The sequence below is a fragment of the Nerophis lumbriciformis genome, linkage group LG10 (assembly GCF_033978685.3).
Source record: "Nerophis lumbriciformis linkage group LG10, RoL_Nlum_v2.1, whole genome shotgun sequence".
NCBI classification, from domain to species: Eukaryota; Metazoa; Chordata; class Actinopteri; order Syngnathiformes; family Syngnathidae; genus Nerophis; species Nerophis lumbriciformis.
This window is the reverse complement of record NC_084557.2, coordinates 36324816-36346785: the sequence shown is the minus strand read 5'-3', so window position 1 is coordinate 36346785 and position 21970 is coordinate 36324816. Positions and strand designations below refer to the sequence as shown.

Below are 21970 nucleotides of genomic sequence, written 5' to 3'. Positions count from 1 at the left end.
CCAACACAGATGTCCAGAATACTGTGGAATTTTGCGATGAAAACAGACGACTTAATAGCTGGCCACCATGCTGTCCCAAAATGTCCTCTACAATCCGTGACGTCGCGCGCAGGCGTCATCATACCGAGACGTTTTCAGCAGGATATTTCGCGCAAAATTTAAGATTGTACTTTAGTAAGCTAACCCGGCCGTATTGGCATGTGTTGCAATGTTAAGATTTCATCATTGATGTATAAACTATCAGACTGCATGGTCGGTAGTAGTGAGTTTCATTAGGCCTTTAAACTTAAGCATCTTTTACAGCAGTCAGTTTTTCTCATTGTAGAGTTGTGTTTTTGGTGGCTTTTGGAGGAAAAAATAATAATTTTCTTACACTCACCACAACATTATGTGCATTGGATCCAATACAAGATCTGCATCCAGATAATGGATAATATTGAAATTTAATTAACGCTGTAATTTCAATGTGTTTTAGTATTCTAGTTGGATCTTCATGGTGAGAGTTGTAGTAAAATCAGTCAACCAGTCCGAAACACTGGTACCACTACACGTAACCCTAATAAGGGTTTAAATCAGGGTTATTTAACTGGCGGCCTGTGGACCAAATCCGTCCCAGGAATGACACATACCGGTCCTCGAGTTCAGTTCAAAACTTGGGAGACAAACATTTTTGCAGCAAAAGCCTAAAAACACTAGAGTGCTCTTGTTGTATAGAGGAACTTTGGCCACTGTAAACACATTGGCAGATCACTGCACATTTATGATTATATATATTTAACCTTGCTAGCGAACATCGAATACTGGGGTCCAAACTTGAGTTGAGTTGAGTTTGTGTTTATTTGGAACATGCATGCATACAACATGATACATCACAATTTCCAGTTTCTCTTTTCAACATGTTCGAAAAGGAGTAGGAAGAAGCAGAGTTTATTTAATCCTACCCCTTACATAGCAGTTGCTAACACTTTTGTTTACTTCCTGTTCTCAATTTATTCACAATATACTCCATAATTAATAACATTAAAAATAAAAAAATTATACATAGTGATGTAAATTATATTTCATATGGTGAGATAAGTAAGTTTATCTAGAAAATGAATGGATGATTGAAATCAATTCAGAATGTTTATCATGGTTCTTCTTCTTTGTATTTTGTAAACACTTTAAGTTTGAAGAGTTTCTTGAAGTGGATCATATTAGTACATTGTTTGATTTCTTTGCTTAATCCATTTCATAATTTAATTCCACATACTGATATACTGAAGGTTTTAAGTGTTGTACTTGTGTACAAATGTTTTAAATTACATTTTTCTCTAAGATTATATTTCTCCTCTTTTGTTGAGAAGAATTGTTGTACATTCTTGGTTAGCAGGTTATAGTTTGCTTTGTACATCATTTTAGCTGTTTGCATGTTGTGGAATTTCAGTATTTTCGATTCAATGAATAAAGGGTTTGAATGCCATCCATCCATCCATCCATCTTCTTCCGCTTATCCGAGGTCGGGTCGCGGGGGCAGCAGCTTAAGCAGGGAAGCCCAGACTTCCCTCTCCCCAGCCACTTCGTCCAGCTCTTCCTGTGGGACCCTGAGGCGTTCCCAGGCCAGCCGGGAGACATAGTCTTCCCAACGTGTCCTGGGTCTTCCCCGCGGCCTCCTACCAGTCGGACGTGCCCTAAACACCTCCCTAGGGAGGCGTTCGGGTGGCATCCTGACCAGATGCCCGAACCACCTCATCTGGCTCCTCTCGATGTGGAGGAGCAGCGGCTTTACTTTGAGCTCCTCCCGGATGGCAGAGCTTCTCACCCTATCTCTAAGGGAGAGCCCCGCCACCCGGCGGAGGAAACTCATTTCGGCCGCTTGTACCCGTGATCTTGTCCTTTCGGTCATAACCCAAAGCTCATGACCATAGGTGAGGATGGGAACGTAGATCGACCGGTAAATTGAGAGCTTTGCCTTCCGGCTCAGCTCCTTCTTCACCACAACGGATCGATACAGCGTCCGCATTACTGAAGACGCCGCACCGATCCGCCTGTCGATCTCACGATCCACTCTTCCCTCACTCGTGAACAAGACTCCGAGGTACTTGAACTCCTCCACTTGGGGCAAGAATGTTCTACAGTATATATCCAACATTATGTATTATTCTAACTGATCTTTTTTGTAACACGGTTAATGAATGAAGTGTACTTTTGTAGTTATTTCCCCATATTTCTGCACAATAACTCAGATATGGTAACACTAGCGAGCAGTAGAGAATATGAAGTGATTTTTGGTCTAGAACATGTTTTGCTTTATTCATTATTGACGTGTTTCTTGCTACTTTATGTTGAATATTTTTTACATAAGATTTCCATTTCATTTGATCATCAATCATTATACCAGGACATTTGGTTTCATTTACTCTTTCAATTTATATTCCGTCTATTTGTAATTGTGTTTGCCTTTCCCTTCTACTGTTACCGAATAGCATTATTTTAGTTTTACTGAGGCTAAAGGACCGTCTGTGTTTGTCAAACCATATTTTTAATTTGTTCATTTCTTCTGTTATTATTTATATTAGCTTCTGTGTGTTCTCTCCTGAACAAAACGCTGTTGTATCATCCGCAAATAGTACTAACTTTAAATCTTTTGTAACTTTACAAATGTAATTTATATAACTTGTGATTTACATAACTGAGGCGTTCCTCAAGGCACCCTTTTAAGTCCTCTCCAGTTTTTTTATGTAACTGGTGTTGCTGTAGCTTGCTTACTTCAGACAGAGTCAGTAATCATTTGTTCACCTTCTTTAGCTATACTAGTAGTGTTCCTTAAGGTTCCCTTTTAGGTCCTGTCTTTTACATCCTTTGGGCTATACCAGTGGTCGGAAACCCGCGGCTCTAGCGCCGCCCTAGTGGCTCTCTGGAGCTTTTTCAAAAATGTATGAAAAATGGAAAAAGATGAGGGGAAAAAAAATCTATTTTTTGTTTTAATATGGTTTCTGTAGGAGGACAAACATGACACAAACCTCCCTAATTGTTACAAAGCACACTGTTTATATTAAACATGCTTCACTGATTCGAGTATTTGGCAAGCGCCGTTTTGTCCTACTAATTTTGGTGGTCCTTGAACTCACTGTAGTTTGTTTACATGTATAACTTTCTCCGACTTTCTAGGACGTGTTTTATGCCACTTCTTTTCCTGTCTCATTTTGTCCACCAAACTTAATGTTGTGCATGAAAGGTGAGTTTTGTTGATGTTATTGACTTGTGTGGAGTGCTAATCAGACATATTTGGTTACTGCATGACTGCAAGCTAATCGATGCTAACATGCTATTTAGGCTAGCTATATGTACATATTGCATCATTATGCCTCATTTGTAGGTATATTTGAGGTCATTTAGTTTCCTATAAGTCCCCTTAGTTCAATTTATATCTGACACACTATCTGTATGTAATATGGCTTTTAATTTTTTTGCGGCTCCAGACAGATTTGTTTTTGTATTTTTGGTCCAATATGGCTCTTTCAACATTTTGGGTTGCCGACCCCTGGGCTATACGACTGGCACGCGAGTGCACTTCAAAAAAGTTGCTTAAGACTCACATTTTTGTAGCAGATTCTTAAAAACATGAGTGCTGTCATACAGATGATCTTTAACCAGCTTTTTTTGCGGAGCGCTCTTGTAACAAAATAAAGAGACCAAAATCAAATGTTTATGTAGATGAAGCTGGTTCTTCAGAATATACAAAATGAGATTAATAGTGAAGGGAGAAGTCCGGCCCCTCCTTCCTTAGCTTTCTGGAAATGTGGCCCCCAAAACAAAAAATTTAATATCTCTGGTTTAGAACCATGATAATTGTTGATTCGGAGTAATAATGACAGGTAGAGTTGGGTCACTATTTGGCAAGCTGCTGCAACACTTAATACAGTAGAGCTAAATATGGGCTCACTATTTGGCATGAAGAAGGTTTTTGATTGATTGATTGAAACTTTTATTAGTAGATTGCACAGTACAGTACATATTCCGTACAATTGACCACTAAATGGTCAATTGTAAAACCAAACCCGAATACGTTTTTCAACTTGTTTAAGTCGGGGTCCATGTAAATCATCCATCCATCCATCCATTTTCTACCGCTTATTCCCTTTGGGGTCGCGGGGGGCGCTGGAGCCTATCTCAGCTACAATCGGGCGGAAGGCGGGGTACACCCTGGACAAGTCGCCACCTCATCGCAGGGCCAACACAGATAGACAGACAACATTCACACTCACATCCACACACTAGGGCCAATTTTTAGTGTTGCCAATCAACTTATCCCCTGGTGCATGTCTTTGGAAGTGGGAGGAAGCCGGAGTACCCGGAGGGAACCCACGCAGTCACGGGGAGGACATGCAAACTCCACACAGAAAGATCCCGAGCCCGGGATTGAACCCAAGACTACTCAGGACCTTTGTATTGTGAGGCAGATGCACTAACCCCTCTGCCACCGTGAAGCCCCCATGTAAAATCAATTCATGGTAATTGATGGCCCTCACTGGGCCCCATTCAGCAACCGTTCTTAAGAACAAATTTTGTTCTTAGGCTCACTTACGAAGTTTTTAAGGAGATTTTTGTATTCACCAATGTTTTCTTAGCTGGGATTTGTTCGTAGGTAACAACTCCAGAGCACTTTTAGGGTGGCCTATTTGTTCCTAAGTGTGACAAGTTCCCTTACTTCGATTGTCTAATGTTAAATTAATATCATAGATAGATAGATAGATAGATAGATGGATAGATATCGATAAGACAGACAGACAGACATATAGCAAAATGAGCAATATGTAGACATTTCAAAATACTGTGTGCACGCACACACACACACATAAACACACACACACACACACACACACACGCACACACACACACACACACGCACGCATGCACGCACACAATGGCAATGCTTTTGCTGCTACTGCAAGATGCCGCAGATCGTGCCCTGGGGATGGAGCGCATATTTCACCACCATGTAGACCTATTTGCTCGAAGTGCCGAATATTTATTTGAACGCTTTGGACTATCCTCAGCAGTCCCCCCTTTCTTAAACTTATTTGACATTATGTATTCCCCCCGCGGGATAATACGAATTTGTCTTCTGTCATCTGTTTGTGTTTTCTCCGTGTGTTTGATGTTCGGCTTTTCCGCCAGAATTGTGCCCATAAATGGGGAATTAAGGGCGTTTACCTATGCAAATTACGGAATTAAGGGCGTTTACCTATGCATATTGGGGAAATAAGGGTGTGTTTAAATGCAAATTATGATAGACATGTACGCGCTAACCATTTGGCATTGGAACAGCAGGTGGGAACAATTTGGCCGTTTAAGAACACGTCATGAATTTGAATGGACTCCTCTTAGGAAATCACTTGGGAAGAAAGATAAGAGGAAAAGTTAGGAACTCTTTGCTGAATGGGTCAATAAGTTGGGACTTCCAGCAGTTGTGTTGTGATGTGGAGAGGCAGTGGGATTTAATAAGCTCTGCTTCTTTCTACTCCTTTTCGACATGTTGAAATGAAAACTGTTAATCCTGTCGTGTGCGCAAATGTAATCTGGTTTGCATGTCCCGAATAAAATGAGATGAACTGAACTGAAGGAAAATGTAATTACAAAAATGTTTTATAAAGTCCAATGCCACAGAGATACATAGTTTGAAAGTATTTGGGTGTGTTTACAAACAAGGGGAAAAAAACACTGCACTAAAGGGGAGCCCTGGCCAAAATAACATCTACAAAAAACAAACAAAAAGCGAGGGATTTCCAGCAAGTCCCAATACAAAACAGCAGCATCAGCACAGCCGTGCGTTAAACTTCGATAATCAAGAACAAATGAGCGATAAACCCATAATAAGGGTATTTTGTGAATTTGTAACGTCTCTCTACTGTACATGTACACATTGCAAACTGCAACAATCGTTAATGAATACCTTTCCCGTGTTGTTAATTAAAAAAAATGAGTATAATTATCTGCGTAGAGATGAAATATTTATATAAGCATTGGATCCTATTATAATGAGCAAGTACCTCATATTATAGCCAAGTCTGTTTAGAATGCAGTATATTATCTCTGCATTGATGACTAAATAATTCCCTTGAACTCCTTAAAAGATCCTTTCAGTCAAACCTCATCAAGCCAAAGTCTCTTTTTTTTTCTGGTGTTGTGTACTGACTAATCCTGAACCCATGGAAATTCATAACAAAAAACAGAAGACATCATCATCAGCAGCAGCAGCAGCAGCATCGTTTGCTGCTCGTATCACAAAAGCAAAAATGCCTCCAGACTGAAAATCTAAGGAGATTTATTGTGATTGTTCCTCATAAAACCCAATGGACGTCGCTTTAAACCACAGACTGAAGCAGTGTGAGCTGAGGACTTTGATGAGTGTCGCATGTTTACACAAGCTTTCGTATCATCAGGATGTGCTCATAATCATAATCATCCCTCAAATGTGTTTGTTGCTCCTCAAATGTGTGATTAATGATGTGATGGATACCTGCAGCCACCGTCTTCCTGGAGTTTTGGAAAAGGAGGAGAGCGGAGCTGACTTACGACTGGGATCTCATTGACTGGGAGGAGGAGGAGGTAAGTCAGCATCAGCATCAAATAAAAATCATTAAAAAATACGGAGACACACCACTAGCAGAAAACGTTACAAAATGAAACTCCACCAGTTTGTCATGTCTTATTTTGAGTTTGTTTGTGTTTTCCTGTGTGTAGTGCTTTGGTTCTTGTCTTGCGCTGTTTTTTTGGTGGCCCTTCCTGTATTGTTAGTATTTTCCTGTAGCAGTTTCATGTCTTCCTTTGAGCGCTATCCCCCGCACCTGCTTTGTTTTAGCAAGCAAGACTATTTAAGTTCTGCGGATGCTATCCTTCTTTGTGTGGACATTGTTGATTGTCATGTCATGTACTTTGTGGACGCCGTAAGTTTTTGCTGTCGTCCAGCATTTTGTTTCCGTTTACTTTGTAGCCAGTTCGGTTTTACTTTCGTTTTGCATAGCCATTGCCTTTTCCTGTCCCTTTCGTTAATTTTTGGTTTAAGCATTACATACCTTTTTACCTGCACGCTGCCTCCCGCTGTGGTCTGCATATTGGGATCAGAACAAACCATCCTCGTCTCACTTGACACATTCCGACTTTTACAAAGCAATTAACTACCTGCTGCCACCTACTGACATGGAGTATTACGTGGTTACCCTGCCTTGTTCTACACAGCACAGACACTAAGCAACGGCACATTATTTGCAGATTATAATTATTGATTTGCAAACAATATTTTTTGGACCAAGTCGGTGAAGTTGCATAATTTCCGACGGCACACCAGACAATATCTCACGGTTGAAAAACACTGGATTACATCATGTGCTGGCTGTTACTATAGATCAGGGTACTGCATTTCATAAATTCATAACTGAAATGTGTCTTTTTGTGCATCAGGAGGAGCTGAGGCCTCAGTTCGAAGCCAAATATTCCAGAGTGGAGAGAGTAAACCCCATATCTGGCAAACCCGAGCCTTTCCAGCCCTTCTCAGACAAACTCAGCCGGCTCATGGTGTCTGTGTCCGGAATATTCTTCATGGTAAACCCCTTTGATCTCTCAATAATCTGCCCTATGGGGATTTACACTCCTACAGTCACAGTGATGATGTTATTATGTGTCTCACAACTGGAATCATCTCATGTGCCAGTTGTGGCATTGTATCCCCCCCTGCTGGTAATAATATGCATCAGCTACAGTAGCATTATGCTTACTTTGGATTGCTTTTTCTCTTTGTATTCAGCACATGTACACTATTTAGCCTATGTACACTATAAAGATTCACTCTAAAGCGGCAATATCTGTGTAGATTTCTCTGGTCCTGACCGCCGTGTTTGCAGTGGTGGTTTTCCGTCTCATCGCCATGGAGAAATTTGCCTCCTTCAACTGGCATTTTGTGAAGAAGAACTGGCAGTTTGCCACCTCTGGCACTGGCGTCTGCATCAACTTCATGATCATCATGTCTCTCAACGTGGTGGGTGTCTGCTTCGCCATGTTTGCACATTCAAGTCCAGCAAATGTTCCATGAGTTTGTTTTTAGAAGTTCCGGAAACTGTCAATCCACAGCTACATTTTACCTTATTGATTCTCTTCATGTTGTGTTATGTCAGGTGTATGAAAAGGTGGCCTATCTGCTGACCAATTTAGGTGAGCAGAGTCCACATTCACAACAATGTCGAAAAGCCCTTTACCAAGATGTTTAGCTTTTCGCCTCTCAATCTCCTTATCTGCCCATGCAGAGCATCCACGGACTGAGTCTGAGTGGGAGAACAGCTTTGCTCTCAAGATGTTCCTCTTTCAGTTTGTAAATCTGAACAGTTCCACGTTTTACATCGCGTTCTTCCTGGGAAGGTAGGCCACTCGTCATGATCCCAAACACTAAAATTACGGATTGCGGGGAGTGTTTGGTTTCAAAATGTCAGAATATGTGCCAACATTTCAGAAATCACTCCAGAGGCAGAAATTCACACTAAAGTTGTGGTAAAACATTTACGATTAACTTCTGGAAACTTCAGAAGCTTTCCATGGAGCCTTTCGCAGGCTTAGCAATTTTGGAAAAGCTGCACACTTGTTTTCAGTATTACTGGAAGTTTATTCATTCATTAATTTTCTATACTACTTACCACCTCATTAGGGTCACGGGTGAGCTAGAGCCTATCCCAGTTGTCCAGAGGCAGGGTTACAACCTGGACTAATCACCAGTCAATATTAGGGGTGTAACGGTACGTGATTTGTATCGAACCGTTTCGGTACGGGGGTTCCGGTTCGGTTCGAAGGTGTACTGAACGAGTTTCCACACGGACATATTAAGTAGCGTAGCGCACGTTGTGTAAACAATGCACACTGAGGCACAACACACGGCATGCTAACAATGACCGTGCTACGACAACATGTAAGAGCCAGAGCTGGAAGACTCGTTAAGATCTCCCGTTTGGGAACACTTCGGCTGCGCGGTACGGAGGACGGAGGTTTGCCGACATTGTTCAGCAGCGGTAAGGCATGCTTCTGCCAACACGTCAAACATGCTAACCCATTTGAAACGTCACCACCCCCAAGTGAACATCGCTTCAACAAAGATAAAAAAGAGCAATCAGCTCCCACCTCTTACTGCCAAGTTAGCCAGGCTGGTGGGGGGGAAAGAAAAGTTAATCTGAGGCTGAGTTGACTTGAAACTGTTTAATGTTGCACTTTTTATATGTAGAAGAAAAGTTTTGTCATTTTATTTAATCTGAGCACCAATTTGAGGCAGATTAATGTTGATTAACGTGGACCCCAATTTAAACAAGTTGAAAAACTTATTCGGGTGTTACCATTTAGTGGTCAATTGTACGGAATATGTACTGTACTGTGCAATCTACTAATAAAAGTCTCAATCAATCAATCAAAAAAAGCACTTTATATGTAGAAAAGTTTTGTTAAGAAACCATTCTGAGCCTTATCTTATTTAGTTTTTATTTTATATATGTTGACCACATTAACCCTGGCAATGAACCCTGTGTGTATATGTATGTTTTGCCATTGTTTACAAATTTGGTAAATACATAACCAAAAAATGTATATTTTGTTGTTTTCTTACTGTACCGAAAATGAACCGAACCGTGACCTCTAAACCGAGGTACGTACCGAACCGAAATGTTTGTGTACCGTTACACCCCTAATATATATATATATATATATATCAGTGGTTCTTAACCTAGGTTCGATCAAACCCTAGGGGTTCGGTGAGTCGGCCTCAGGGGTTCGGCTGAGCCTCCGCCGCGGAGGTCAAGACACACCCGACTCATCGTGTAAATAAAGACTTCTCCCTATCGGCGAATTATGGATACCCCCAGTCTTTGCAAAGCAATCCTTTTCGAGGGTGCTGGACATAAAAACAGTAAAAAAAACCATATTATTTTTCACTAAAGAAGGGTTCGGTGAATGCGCATATGAAACTGGTGGGGTTCAGTACCTCCAACAAGGTTAAGAACCACTGATACACATATATATATATATATATATATATATATATATATATATATATATATATATATATATATATATATATATATATGTGTATATATGTCTTAATAAGGTTATCCAAAAAATAGTGCTCGATACCGTAGTAGAGCGCAATATATGTATGTGTGGGAAAAAAATCACAAGACTACTTCATCTCTACAGGCCTGTTTCATGAGGGGTTCCCTCAATCATCAGGAGATTTCTCCTGATGATTGAGGGAACCCCTCATGAAACAGGCCTGTAGAGATGAAGTAGTCTTGTGATTTTTTTCCCACACATACATATATATGTGTATATATATTTATTCCTCACGCACTAATTGACTGAAAAAGCGCGCACTTGATGATGTCACGTTATCAATGGGGAAATGCCTTTTTAGACAATATAATTTGCCTGAGCGGCTAGGAGACACCGAGAGTAACAAGCGGTAGACAATGGATTAGAAAGGACAGATTAAAAAAATAATAATGAAAAAAAACAAAACAAAAAAATTGTTTTAACTTGGGGCTTCCCGCGATCTGGATTTTGGACGCGGGCCGTAATTTGTAAAACCCAACACAAGGGAGAACATGCAAACTCAATTTTTTGGGATCATGCAAACTATCATATATAAACATTTTGTCATCCATCCATCCATTTTCTACCGATTGTCCCTTTCGGGGTCCCGGGGGGTGCTGGAGCCTATCTCAGCTGCATGAAAAGACAAAATTATAAAAACACATACTGTATATAGGGCTGCAACGATTAATCGATTAATTTGATTAGTGAAAAAAAGCTTTGATCTCTATTCTGTTGCTTTGATTAATTGTTTATTAAAAATGTATGAAATCCAAACTGCATGGAGCTTTCGGAAGTACGCAGACATAGTTTCCGCACGGTCGCTGCAATAGAGCACATGTGAGAGCGGTGATGTGTGGGTGCTGTGGTCTGTGTCGCGGCAAACAGAGGACAGGGTTTTTTGTGTGTGTTTTTTTTAAATTAATGCACAATGTTAAAGTGCTATTTCAATGTTGATGATGTACATTTATTATTAAAAAAGAGTAAAGGATATGGCAAGCAGAAAACATTTAGTTTTTTTCAACTATTTCCCTTAAATAAGCATTGAAGTTAAAGTTTAAAGTTAAAGTCCCAACAATAGTCACACACACACTAGGTGTGGTGAAATTATTCTCTGCATTTGACCCATCCCCATGTTCAACCCCCTGGGAGGTGAGGGGAGCAGTGAGCAGTGAGCAGCAGCGGTGGCCGTACTCTGGAATCATTTGGTGATTTAACCCCCCCATTTATTATTAAAAAAGAGTAAAGGATATGGCAAGCAGAAAACATTTAGTTTTTTTCAACTATTTCCCTTAAATAAGCATTGAAGTTAAAGTTTAAAGTTAAAGTCCCAACAATAGTCACACACACACTAGGTGTGGTGAAATTATTCTCTGCATTTGACCCATCCCCATGTTCAACCCCCTGGGAGGTGAGGGGAGCAGTGAGCAGTGAGCAGCAGCGGTGGCCGTACTCTGGAATCATTTGGTGATTTAACCCCCAATTCCAACCCTTGATGCTGAGTGCCAAACAGGGAGGTAATGGGTCCCATTTTTATAGTCTTTGGTATGACTCGGCCGAGGTTTGAACTCACGACTTTCCAGTCTCACGGCGGACACTCGAACCACAAGTCCACCGAGCAGGTCAAAAGCAGTGAAATGTGTTTTTCATCCCATTATTCGATTTAATCAAATTAACTAATAGATAACTAAATTACTAAAACAGTCGTTAACAGCAATCCTAAACCCATGACATTTATTTAATGTCTTTCGAGGTACTCAAAGACAACATAGTGAAAAAGCGTGATTTTTCACTCGTTTATGTATTAGATAAAGACATTTCTGTCTTTGAATAAAACCATAAAGAAACATGATTTATTGATATAATAAACATTTAAGTTCTCTTTTAAGGCTATTGTATGTAGAAATGTAGGCAATTGTATGAATTGACATTCAGACGTGTGTAATTCAAGGTCATACTTAGATACCATATTGGATACCATTACTTTACAGTCTCTACTGCTCGCTAGTGTTGACATATCTGAGTTATTGTGTAGAAATATGGAGAAACAACTACAAAAGTACACTTCATTCACTATCAGTCTTACAAAAGAGGTCAGTTAGAATAATACATAACTTTTAATATGGGCAACGGTCAAACCCTTTATTTATTTAATCAAAAATATTAAAATTCAATAATTTGGTGCATTTAAAAAAAGCTACAATTATGTAAAAAGCAAACTATAACCTGCTAACCAAGAATGTACAACAATTATTCTCAACAAAAGAGAAGAAATATAACCTTAGAGAAAAATGTAACTTAAAACATTTGTATGCACCTCCAACACTTAAGATATTCAGCATATCAGTATGTGGAAATAAATTATCGAATGTATTAAGCAAATGCACTAATATGATCCAGTTTAAGAAACTGTTCAAACTCAAACTGTTTATTTATGACAAATCCTTAAAAACATCTTCAACCTTACTGAAAAATTTGATTATCCTATTAATGTCATCATGTGAATCATAATTTACTTAACTAATTTGTTAAAACTTTATTTATTGTGTATTTTTGTATCTGATATTTATTTACTTACTCATTTGTCTATTTATTTATTTATTAACTGTTGTGATGCCGATTGAGTACAAACACATTAGAAATGGCTCTACTCAGTGGCCTAGTGGTTAGAGTGTCCGCCTTGAGATCGGTAGGTTGTGAGTTCAAACCCCAGCCGAGTCATACCAAAGACTATAAAAATGGGACCCATTACCTCCCTGCTTGGCACTCAGCATAAAGGGTTGGAATTGGGGGTTAAATCACCAAAAATTATTCCCGGGCGTGGCCAGCGCTGCTGCCCACTGCTCCCCTCACCTCCCAGTGGGTGATCAAGGGTGATGGGTCAAATGCAGAGAATAATTTCGCCATACCTAGTGTGTACTTTAACTTTTTTTTAACTTTAAAACACAAAGGGGTAAGATTAAATAAAATCTGCTTCTTCCTACTTCTTTCCGGTCATGTTGTAATGAGAAACAGGAAACGTGATAAATCGTATTGTAATTGTATGCATGTTCGAAATAAATTGACACTAAAACCATAACCATACTAACAATATTTTAGAAGAAAAATGCAAAATGCTAATGCAAAAAAAACGTTTTTTTTCTGAAATATTGGACTTTTTCTACAGCATTTACCGATACAGTCCTATGGTATCAGGAGATTTGCAATAATAACGAGCAGTTTTCCTCCTCTGACATTTTTACATATTTGACCTAATTTAGTATTTGTTCATATGTGTTTTTTCTAATTGAAATCGTCAGCTAAAGTTGTCACTTCCAATCTGTTAAGGTTTGCTGGCAGGCCTGGAAAATACAACAAACTCTTTAATCGATGGCGACTGGAGGAGGTGAGTGCGAGCATACGTCATCTTAAGTGGGTGATTATTTCACCTGTGACTCAGTGCAGTGTTTTTTCCTAATATGTATTTTACAACGAGTAGCTTAGACTAAATGAATTATTCGTTTATTGAATAGACACCTGGTTAAAAGGATGAGGATTTTTTTTTTGTCATAATTTAACGGATATTAAATAAAGTGTGCGGTGTGAAATATTGTAAGTTAATCTAATAATATTTTTTTCAATATGTTTTAAGTGTCATCCAAGTGGCTGCTTGATTGATCTGTGCCTGCAAATGGGCGTCATCATGTTTTTCAAGCAAATCTGGAACAACTTCATGGAGCTTGGTTATCCGTAAGTAATAATTTGTTGCAATATTTTCAGAATTTGACATGCAAGTCTTGCAGTGTTTAATGCATTGCTTCGAATTGATAACCCCTTGCTGTACTCTCAGTTTGCTGCAGAACTGGTGGTCCCGTAGGAAGATCAAGAAAGGAGGGGGTGCTGTTGGTGGAGGCCAGAACGTGGAAAGTAAAAATCAGCTCCCACAGTGGGATAAAGACTGGAATCTGCAGCCCATGAACACGCACGGCCTGGTGGACGAGTACCTTGAAATGGGTGAATCTTTGTACTTATGTGTTAATGTATTCAATCTTCAGATGGCCAGGCATGCAAGAAAATGCATATACGATGCATATTTATGGTGTTTCCTATAGGAAACTTCAGTATAGGCCAGGGGTCGACAACCCAAAACGTTGAAAAAGCCATACTGGACGAAAAATACAAAAAAACTAATCTGTCTGGAGCCGCAAAAAATGAAAAGCCGTATATAAGTCTTTTAATGAAGGCAACACATGACTATCAAAATGACTATGTATCGCAGGCTGAAGCAAATCTTCTTTGGCAGAAATGTAATATTTATTCTACAACTTTTTTACAACATTAGAAACCATTAGTAAATCAAAGGCTACTCAGAAGGTGAGATAACTCCTGGAAAAGACTGGCTTTTAATGGCCAAAGGTATAGATGTGTGTGTCCAAGTTAAAGGAAACGACAGGCTGTGTTCTTTTAATAGATTTATTACAATCTTCGGCAAGCTAGGTAATGTTTGCTGTGGTCTGGAACAACATGGCACACAAACAACAATCACAAACACAGCCAATATTACATACAGATAATGTGTCATGAGACATGCAAAACTAAATTATATACAAAGAGGATAAAAGTAAAGAATATTAAATGAGCTCAAATATACTTACAAATGAGGTATAATGATGCAATATGTACATACAGCTAGCCTAAATAGCATGTTAGCATCGATTAGCTTGCGGTCATGCACTGACCAAATATGCCTGATTAGCACTCCAACAAGTCAATAAAATCAACAAAGATCACCTTTGTGCATTCACGCACAGCATAACACTTTTGGTGGACAAAATGAGACAAAGAAGGAGTGGAAGATTTTACATGTCAACAAACTGTTGCGTCACAGTCCACACTATGGTGAGTTCAGGAACCACTGAAATTAGTAGGACAAAACGATGTTCACCAACTACTCTCATCAGTAAAGCATACACACAAACATATTAAACAGTGGGCTTTCTAACAATTGGGAAGGTTTGTGTCATGTTTGTCTTCAAACAAAAACATACTAAAACAAAACAAAAAATGTTCCCCTCATCTTTTTCCATTTTCAATCATTTTTTAAAAATGCTCCAGGGAGCCACTAGAGCGGCACTAAAGAGCTGCAGGTTGCTGAACCCAGGTATAGGCAGATGGTTTACTGAAAAAGGAGAGGGAGCATCAGCGGGAAAAGAAAACACGATTGAAAAAACAATAGTCTGTAGTAATAAAGTACATTGTGTATTATTTTGAAAACCATTAACTGTAGTCTTCTCCTCTCAGTCCTGCAGTTTGGGTTCACCACCATCTTTGTAGCAGCGTTCCCGTTGGCGCCTCTCCTCGCCTTGCTCAACAACATAATCGAGATTCGCCTTGACGCCTACAAGTTTGTCACCCAGTGGAGGAGACCCATGCCAGCCCGAGCCACTGATATAGGTCAGCCTGATGTGTGACATTCCCACCTTCATCCTTCTACTTTTGCCACAAATGTGTTTATTATTTTAAATGGAGCCCTATTAGTTGCTACACAGTAGCCCCGAGCCTTCCTGCAGTGCATCTCACATGACAATAACAACATCGAAGCAAAAAGTCAACATGCTGTTGAAGTGAAACTCTAGTTCAAAGGATATGCTTGTTAAATGCTGTGTATAAAACAGTTATTATATACAATAAAGAATAAAGGGGGGGAAACAGACTTAAGTGTAGTATCTCTTTAAGCTTATTTTTAAAACCCCTTACATTGTTGGACTTCTTTCCTATTCCACTGGGGTGTCAAACTAATTTTAGGTTGGGGGCCACATGGAGAAAAATCTACTCCCAAGTGGGCCGAACTGGTAAAGTCACGGTACTTAACTTAACTTAACTTAAAAATAAAGACAACTTCAGATTGTTTTCTCTGTTTGAAAATAGAACAAGCACATTCTGAAAATGTACAAAGCATAATATTGTTGGTTTTTTTTACACTTACATGTTGCGGTTAATAGTATTCGATCTTTATTTGTTATTATTTATACTTTCTGAAAAAATTATGTGATAATGTTCATCAGTCAACTCATTGGTGTTCATTTTCAATCTATCAAGATAAAAAAATAATATCAAAATCAACAGCAGTTTCTTTCATTCAAAAATTTTGCCTCATTTTTATACTTAGCAAACTCATCCCGTTGGCTGGATAAAACCTGTTGGCGGGCCTAATCCGGCCCGCAGGCCGTACGTTTGACACCCCTGCTGTGTACTGAAACGCCGTTATTTGCATAGCACATGTTCTTGCTCCTGATATGCTATGACTCCATTAGTCTGTTGTCCAGTGGAGTGACTATTTCTATAATATTTTAGAGTGTTAGATTGTTGGCATCATTGTAGTATTTACCGGTAGTAAGATCTCCTCAGATCCGAATACCAGGCGCTAAACAGTGTGTGCAAACTACAACATTGTGCGTACTATTAGTGGGCGTGTTGCGTGTGATCTAGTAAGACTGTTTGCAGTTTAGTGGATCAGGCCCCTAGTATATTAATTCCCTGTGTTTATTTCTGTGTCAGAGCTTCTTCTTCCCGGTTTTTTTCCGCTTCCTGTGTGCTTCCTCTGCTACATCACAGCCAGTCTGGCGCACTAATTAACACACCTGTCTATGTTTAGTGATTATCAGACACACCTGTGGACAATCACTGGTTAGAGGGGTCTATTTGCCAGTGCAGCTCCTCAGACAACGCTGGTGCATTGAGTGCACACCTCAGTTGTGTCAGGATCAACTTAGCCGGAGAAAAATAAACAAGAATAATGACAAAAAGAGTACTCAAAAAAGGAGTGAGCACAAAATAACTAAGGATGCACACTTAAAGTGGGAGGAACAGAAATAGCACAATTAAGGTGTAAAGAAGTAATCATAACAATTAGGGATGTCTATAGTGTATGACGTTTTAAAACGCTGCTGTGTACACGGACGTAGGGAGAAGTACAGAGCGCCAGTAAACCTTAAAGGCACTTCCTTTGCGTGCCGGCTCAGTCACATAATATCTACGGCTTTTCACACACACAAGTGAATGCTGCATACTTGGTCAACAGCCATACAGGTCACACTGAGGGTGGCCGTATAAACAACTTTAACACTGTTACAAATATGCGCCACACTATGAACCCACACCAAACAAGAATGACAAACACATTTCGGGAGAACATCCGCACCGTAACACAACATAAACACAACAGAACAAATACCCAGAACAAATACCCAGAACAAATACCCAGTTGTTACGTCTCCGTCTGTAATATTCGAACTGCGTGATTTGCATACGGCAATTCGTTTTTTGTTGACCAAGTCGTAGTTTTTATACCCGAACGAAACCAACTTTGGCATAATTGTTTCTCACTGGCGCGTTGTTTGACAACTCTTGTTCGGTGGTTGTCCTGCAATTTGATTGGATGAATGCTGTGTGATGAAAACAACGTAGATCCAATTTGATTGGCTATTGTACTGCGAGCACACCAGCTGACAGGAACAACACGCTGATAGACACAGACGAAGAAAATGAAAAATACGGAGCGCTCCCAAATAACTTTTTAATTGTTGGGTTTTGGGAAAGTAGCAAGTCATGTCAAGTCAAAAGGCTCAAGTCCAAGTGAAGTCACAAGTCATTGATGTTAAAGTCTAAGTCGAGTTGCAAGTCTCTTTACATTTTGTCAAGTCGAGTCTAAAGTCATCAAATTCATGACTCGAGTCTGACTCGAGTCCAAGTCATGTGACTCGAGTCCACACCTCTGGGGTACGTGCACATGAACCCACACAGCTTCTATACCAGCAAACTAGTGTTGATACCAATATTTTAGTACCGGTACCGGTACCAAAATGTATTTTGATACTTTTAGGTACTTTAATAAATGAGGAGTACCACAAAAAAATGGCATTATTGGCTTTATTTTAACAAAAAACCTCACAGTACATTAAAAGATATGTTTCTTATTGCAATCGAAGAACAATTTTGTCCTTAAATAAAATAGTGAACATACTAGACAACTTGTCTTTTAGTAGTAAGTAAGCGAACAAAGGCCACTAATTAGTCTGCTGATGTATGCAGTAACATATTGTGTCATTTATCATTCTATTATGAACCCCTTGCAGCACTAACTCTTCCGGGATGCTACAATATACACCCCCCCTCAACCTCCTCATGCTCTCTCAGGGAGAGCATGTCCCAAATTCCAAGCTGCTGTTTTGAGGCATGTTAAAAAAAATAATGCACTTTGTGACTTCAATAATAAATATGGCAGTGCCATGTTGGCATTTTTTTTCCATAACTTGAGTCGATTTATTTTGGAAAACCTTGTTACATTGTTTAATGCATCCAGCGGGGCATCACAACAAAATTAGGCATAATAATGTGTTAATTCCACAATATATCGGTATCATGTCTTTTGATCATATTTTGTTTGGTTAGGTTCTGTTTGGTTTTTGGACTCTTTTTAGTTCCTGTTTGTGCCCTCTTGATTGTTTTTGTTTCCATGACAACCCATTAGTTGCACCTGTTTTCACGTTCGGACTCACACACCTGTCGGCAATCATGTCACTACTATTTAAGCCTGTCATTTTCAGTTGGTCGTCGTGGCAACATTGTCATTATTCATGCCTGTTCATAGTTTTCATGCTGATGTTAATTTCCATGCTCCGCTCATGCCACAGTAAGTGTTGTTTGTTTTATGTTCATAGTTTTGCCTTTGTGCTAGTTTATTGTTTTCATAGCGAAGTTTGTTCTCCGCCTTGTGCTTGTTCTTTTTGTTAGTATTAAAATAAATGATGTCTTTACCTGCAAGCCATGGCCAGTCAAGTTCGTTTGCATTCCGGGAAAGCAATCCGTGCAGTAATTTGCGCCGCCATAGTCCATGTCGTGACAGTATCGGTTGATATCGGAATCGGTAATTAAGAGTTGGACAATATCGGAATATCGGATATCGGCAAAAAAGCCATTATCGGACATCTCTAATAACAATAACACATGTATTTTTAAAGGCCCCTTTCAAGGCACTCAAGGTCGCCGTACAACTCATAAAAACATAAAAGCAGCATAGAAAATAAAAATGTAGGCAAAGCAACAATTAAAAAACGACACTTGTGTCAGGCATAGGCCTGTTTAAACAGTTTTAGGAGTGATTATGGAGTCAATGTTCCAGATGTTGGGGGGGAGGGAGTTCCAGAGGCGAGGTGAAGCGCAGCTGGAGACTCGGTCCCACGGTCAGGTTGATGGAGGAGGAAGATCTGAGGTGTCGGGGAGGAATATTGATGTGTAAGAGGTCAGACATGTATGGCAGGGCGAGGTCATGGAGGAGGTCTGGGGGTTATTCGGGCAGCAGCGTTCTGGACGAGTTGAACTTGCGCCAAAGTGAGCGACACACAACTGCATTGAAACGCAATGACTGAACAGTCACCCTTGAACATTTAGAAATTGCTTTTCAGATTTCATGATCATAATAAGTCTCACAAAAAACTAAAAGGATGTATGGTTCTTTTCAGTGAACTTTACTGAGCAATAGAGAGAAAAAATCCCATTCTTAAGAGATCATCTATAATTATGTGTTTAATATCCCAGTATTTATTGGTTGTGTTAATTCTCAGTCTGGCATATTTATGTTAACTGAAGACAAGGACGAGGAAAAAATGTGGGAATGTAAGTGTGTAAGCAAGCCTAAAATTAATTCTGGAAACTATTAAACATGTGTCATTATATTATAAACATAGCGATAGAGCTGTTTATGCCTGTGTATGTTTATGTTTATATAACGGGGCTTTATATGGTACTTTTCGATAATATGAATACGGTTTTGACTTGTTCTATGGAATGTTCTATTTATATCATATTTATTTGTGATTCTGGATTTTTCTCTGTGTTGAAAGCCATAATTTGGAGTTTAAAATAAACTTTTGACATTTCATGTAACAATGGCAGTTCATGAAATGAATATGCACTTTCTAAAATAACCAACAAAAAGATATTGAATTCAATTTGTTTTAAGGCCATACACCATTCAAATTGTGGTATTAACACTGTACCATTGGTAATAGGTGGACTCCAGGGGCTTTTTTGTTGTCATAAAAATACACTTGTATTCGAAATATATACATATATATTGCATTATGTGGCAAAAATCACAATCATGTTTCTCAAAAACTCAACCACGTGACAACAGTGTTTCTACAATTTCCAACCAGAGTACAAAAAACAGAATCAGGATTAAAAAATTATTAAATAATATTTAAATAGTAAATAATAATATTAAAAAAATAATTATATAAAAGGCGTGTCCTGATACATCTTTTTTACTTTCGATACAATAATGATATTGGAGCTTTCAGTATTGGCAGATATTGATCCGATACGAATCATAGTACATATTTTTATAGTGTGGAATGTTAGAAAAGGTCTGATCAAGTGAAATGACCTAAAGAACAATAATAGGTATAAAAACACTAACCTATTTATTCTAAACTGTTTGTAATGGACTTGTGCTGTTTTTAAGTTAAAGTAGGGTGGTATTTTGTTTTTTTTGGGGTGACAGTCAGTGACCACACTAATGCATTAAGTTAAATTCATAAAGAAGTGACTTAAACGATGCAAACACGTTTGTTACTGGATACTTTCTGATAAACGTCTGACTTTTAATGTGTAAGTAATATGCAACTATAACTATTTAGTATAGTGTGTGTGTGTGTGTGTATATATATATATATATATATATATATATATATATATATATATATATATATATATATATATATATAGTATAGTAAGTTATGTTTTAGATTGCGATATTATTCAATTAAGGACTCTTTTTACATACAGTATGTCTAGCTTGAGTTATTGTGTGCTGCTTAGCTGTTGTGTACCTGCTAGCTCCTAGTAGTCCGTAGCCTATAATGTTTACATTTTGTAGATTGTCTATTCTTGGAATACAAGAAAATAATAATACAAATACTAATTTATTCACCAAATATTTGCTGAAGTTGAACTGTGAACCAAGTGCAATCCGTATGTTCAAGGCTAACTCATCATGGGAAGCAAAAACAATGTTTTCAGGTTGTCCATGGTGTGAAGCGTTTGAGAACCACATGTTTATGGCATTCCTTACAGGTATCTGGCATGGGATCCTTGAAGGTATCGGTGTTCTGGCCGTCATAACCAACGCCTTTGTTATCGCTATCACCTCGGACTACATTCCCCGCTTTGTTTATGCCTTCAAATATGGCCCCTGCGTGGACAAGGGGTACCACCATGACGACGAGTAAGCTTATTTTCCAAAAAAAAGGATGTGAAATATTGATTGACTTAGGATTGCTGGTACGCTAAACAACTTTGAACTCTGCAGATGTTTCCGAGGCTACATGAACAGCAGCCTGTCAGTGTTTGACATGAGCGAGCTGAAGAACAGCAGTCAGTCCAAATACTGCAGGTACCGAGATTACAGAGCCCCGCCCTGGAGCACGGTGCCCTACGAGTTCACTCTGCAGTTCTGGCACGTCCTGGCTGCCAGGCTGGCCTTCATAATCGTCTTTGAGGTCTGTTCACTCTTCATATTTATATATTTTTCTTTATAACAGAGGGTCTGTTTAAAGCCTTTTAATTTTTTTACTATAGCTTTTACAATAAACATATGTTTTAAAATTTGTGTTCAACTGGACCCACTTGACCCCAATGACAAAAATGTCAGTTTTCGAAAAACTGCTGTAAAAATGTTTTATATATTATATTATAAATGCCATTATATTCATATACAGTACAAGCCATTAGTTTGGACACACCTTCTCCTTACCCAATGCATTATCTTTATTTTCATGACTATTTAAATTGTAGATTGTCACTGAAGGCATCAAAACTATGAATGAAC

General features: G+C 38.9%; 1 protein-coding gene across 1 annotated transcript in view; it reads left to right on the top strand.

The window, feature by feature from the left end:
- ano3 (anoctamin 3) overlaps positions 1-21970 on the top strand; it is a 140549-nt gene that overhangs the window by 103953 nt on the left and 14626 nt on the right. Inside the window, exons 14-24 of the mRNA XM_061969683.2 lie at positions 6509-6591; positions 7444-7584; positions 7853-8017; positions 8154-8190; positions 8283-8394; positions 13429-13486; positions 13733-13830; positions 13931-14094; positions 15382-15534; positions 21217-21367; positions 21452-21641. Of these exons, the coding sequence (XP_061825667.1) occupies positions 6509-6591; positions 7444-7584; positions 7853-8017; positions 8154-8190; positions 8283-8394; positions 13429-13486; positions 13733-13830; positions 13931-14094; positions 15382-15534; positions 21217-21367; positions 21452-21641 (1352 nt within the window). The remainder of the gene's footprint in view (positions 1-6508; positions 6592-7443; positions 7585-7852; positions 8018-8153; positions 8191-8282; positions 8395-13428; positions 13487-13732; positions 13831-13930; positions 14095-15381; positions 15535-21216; positions 21368-21451; positions 21642-21970) is intronic.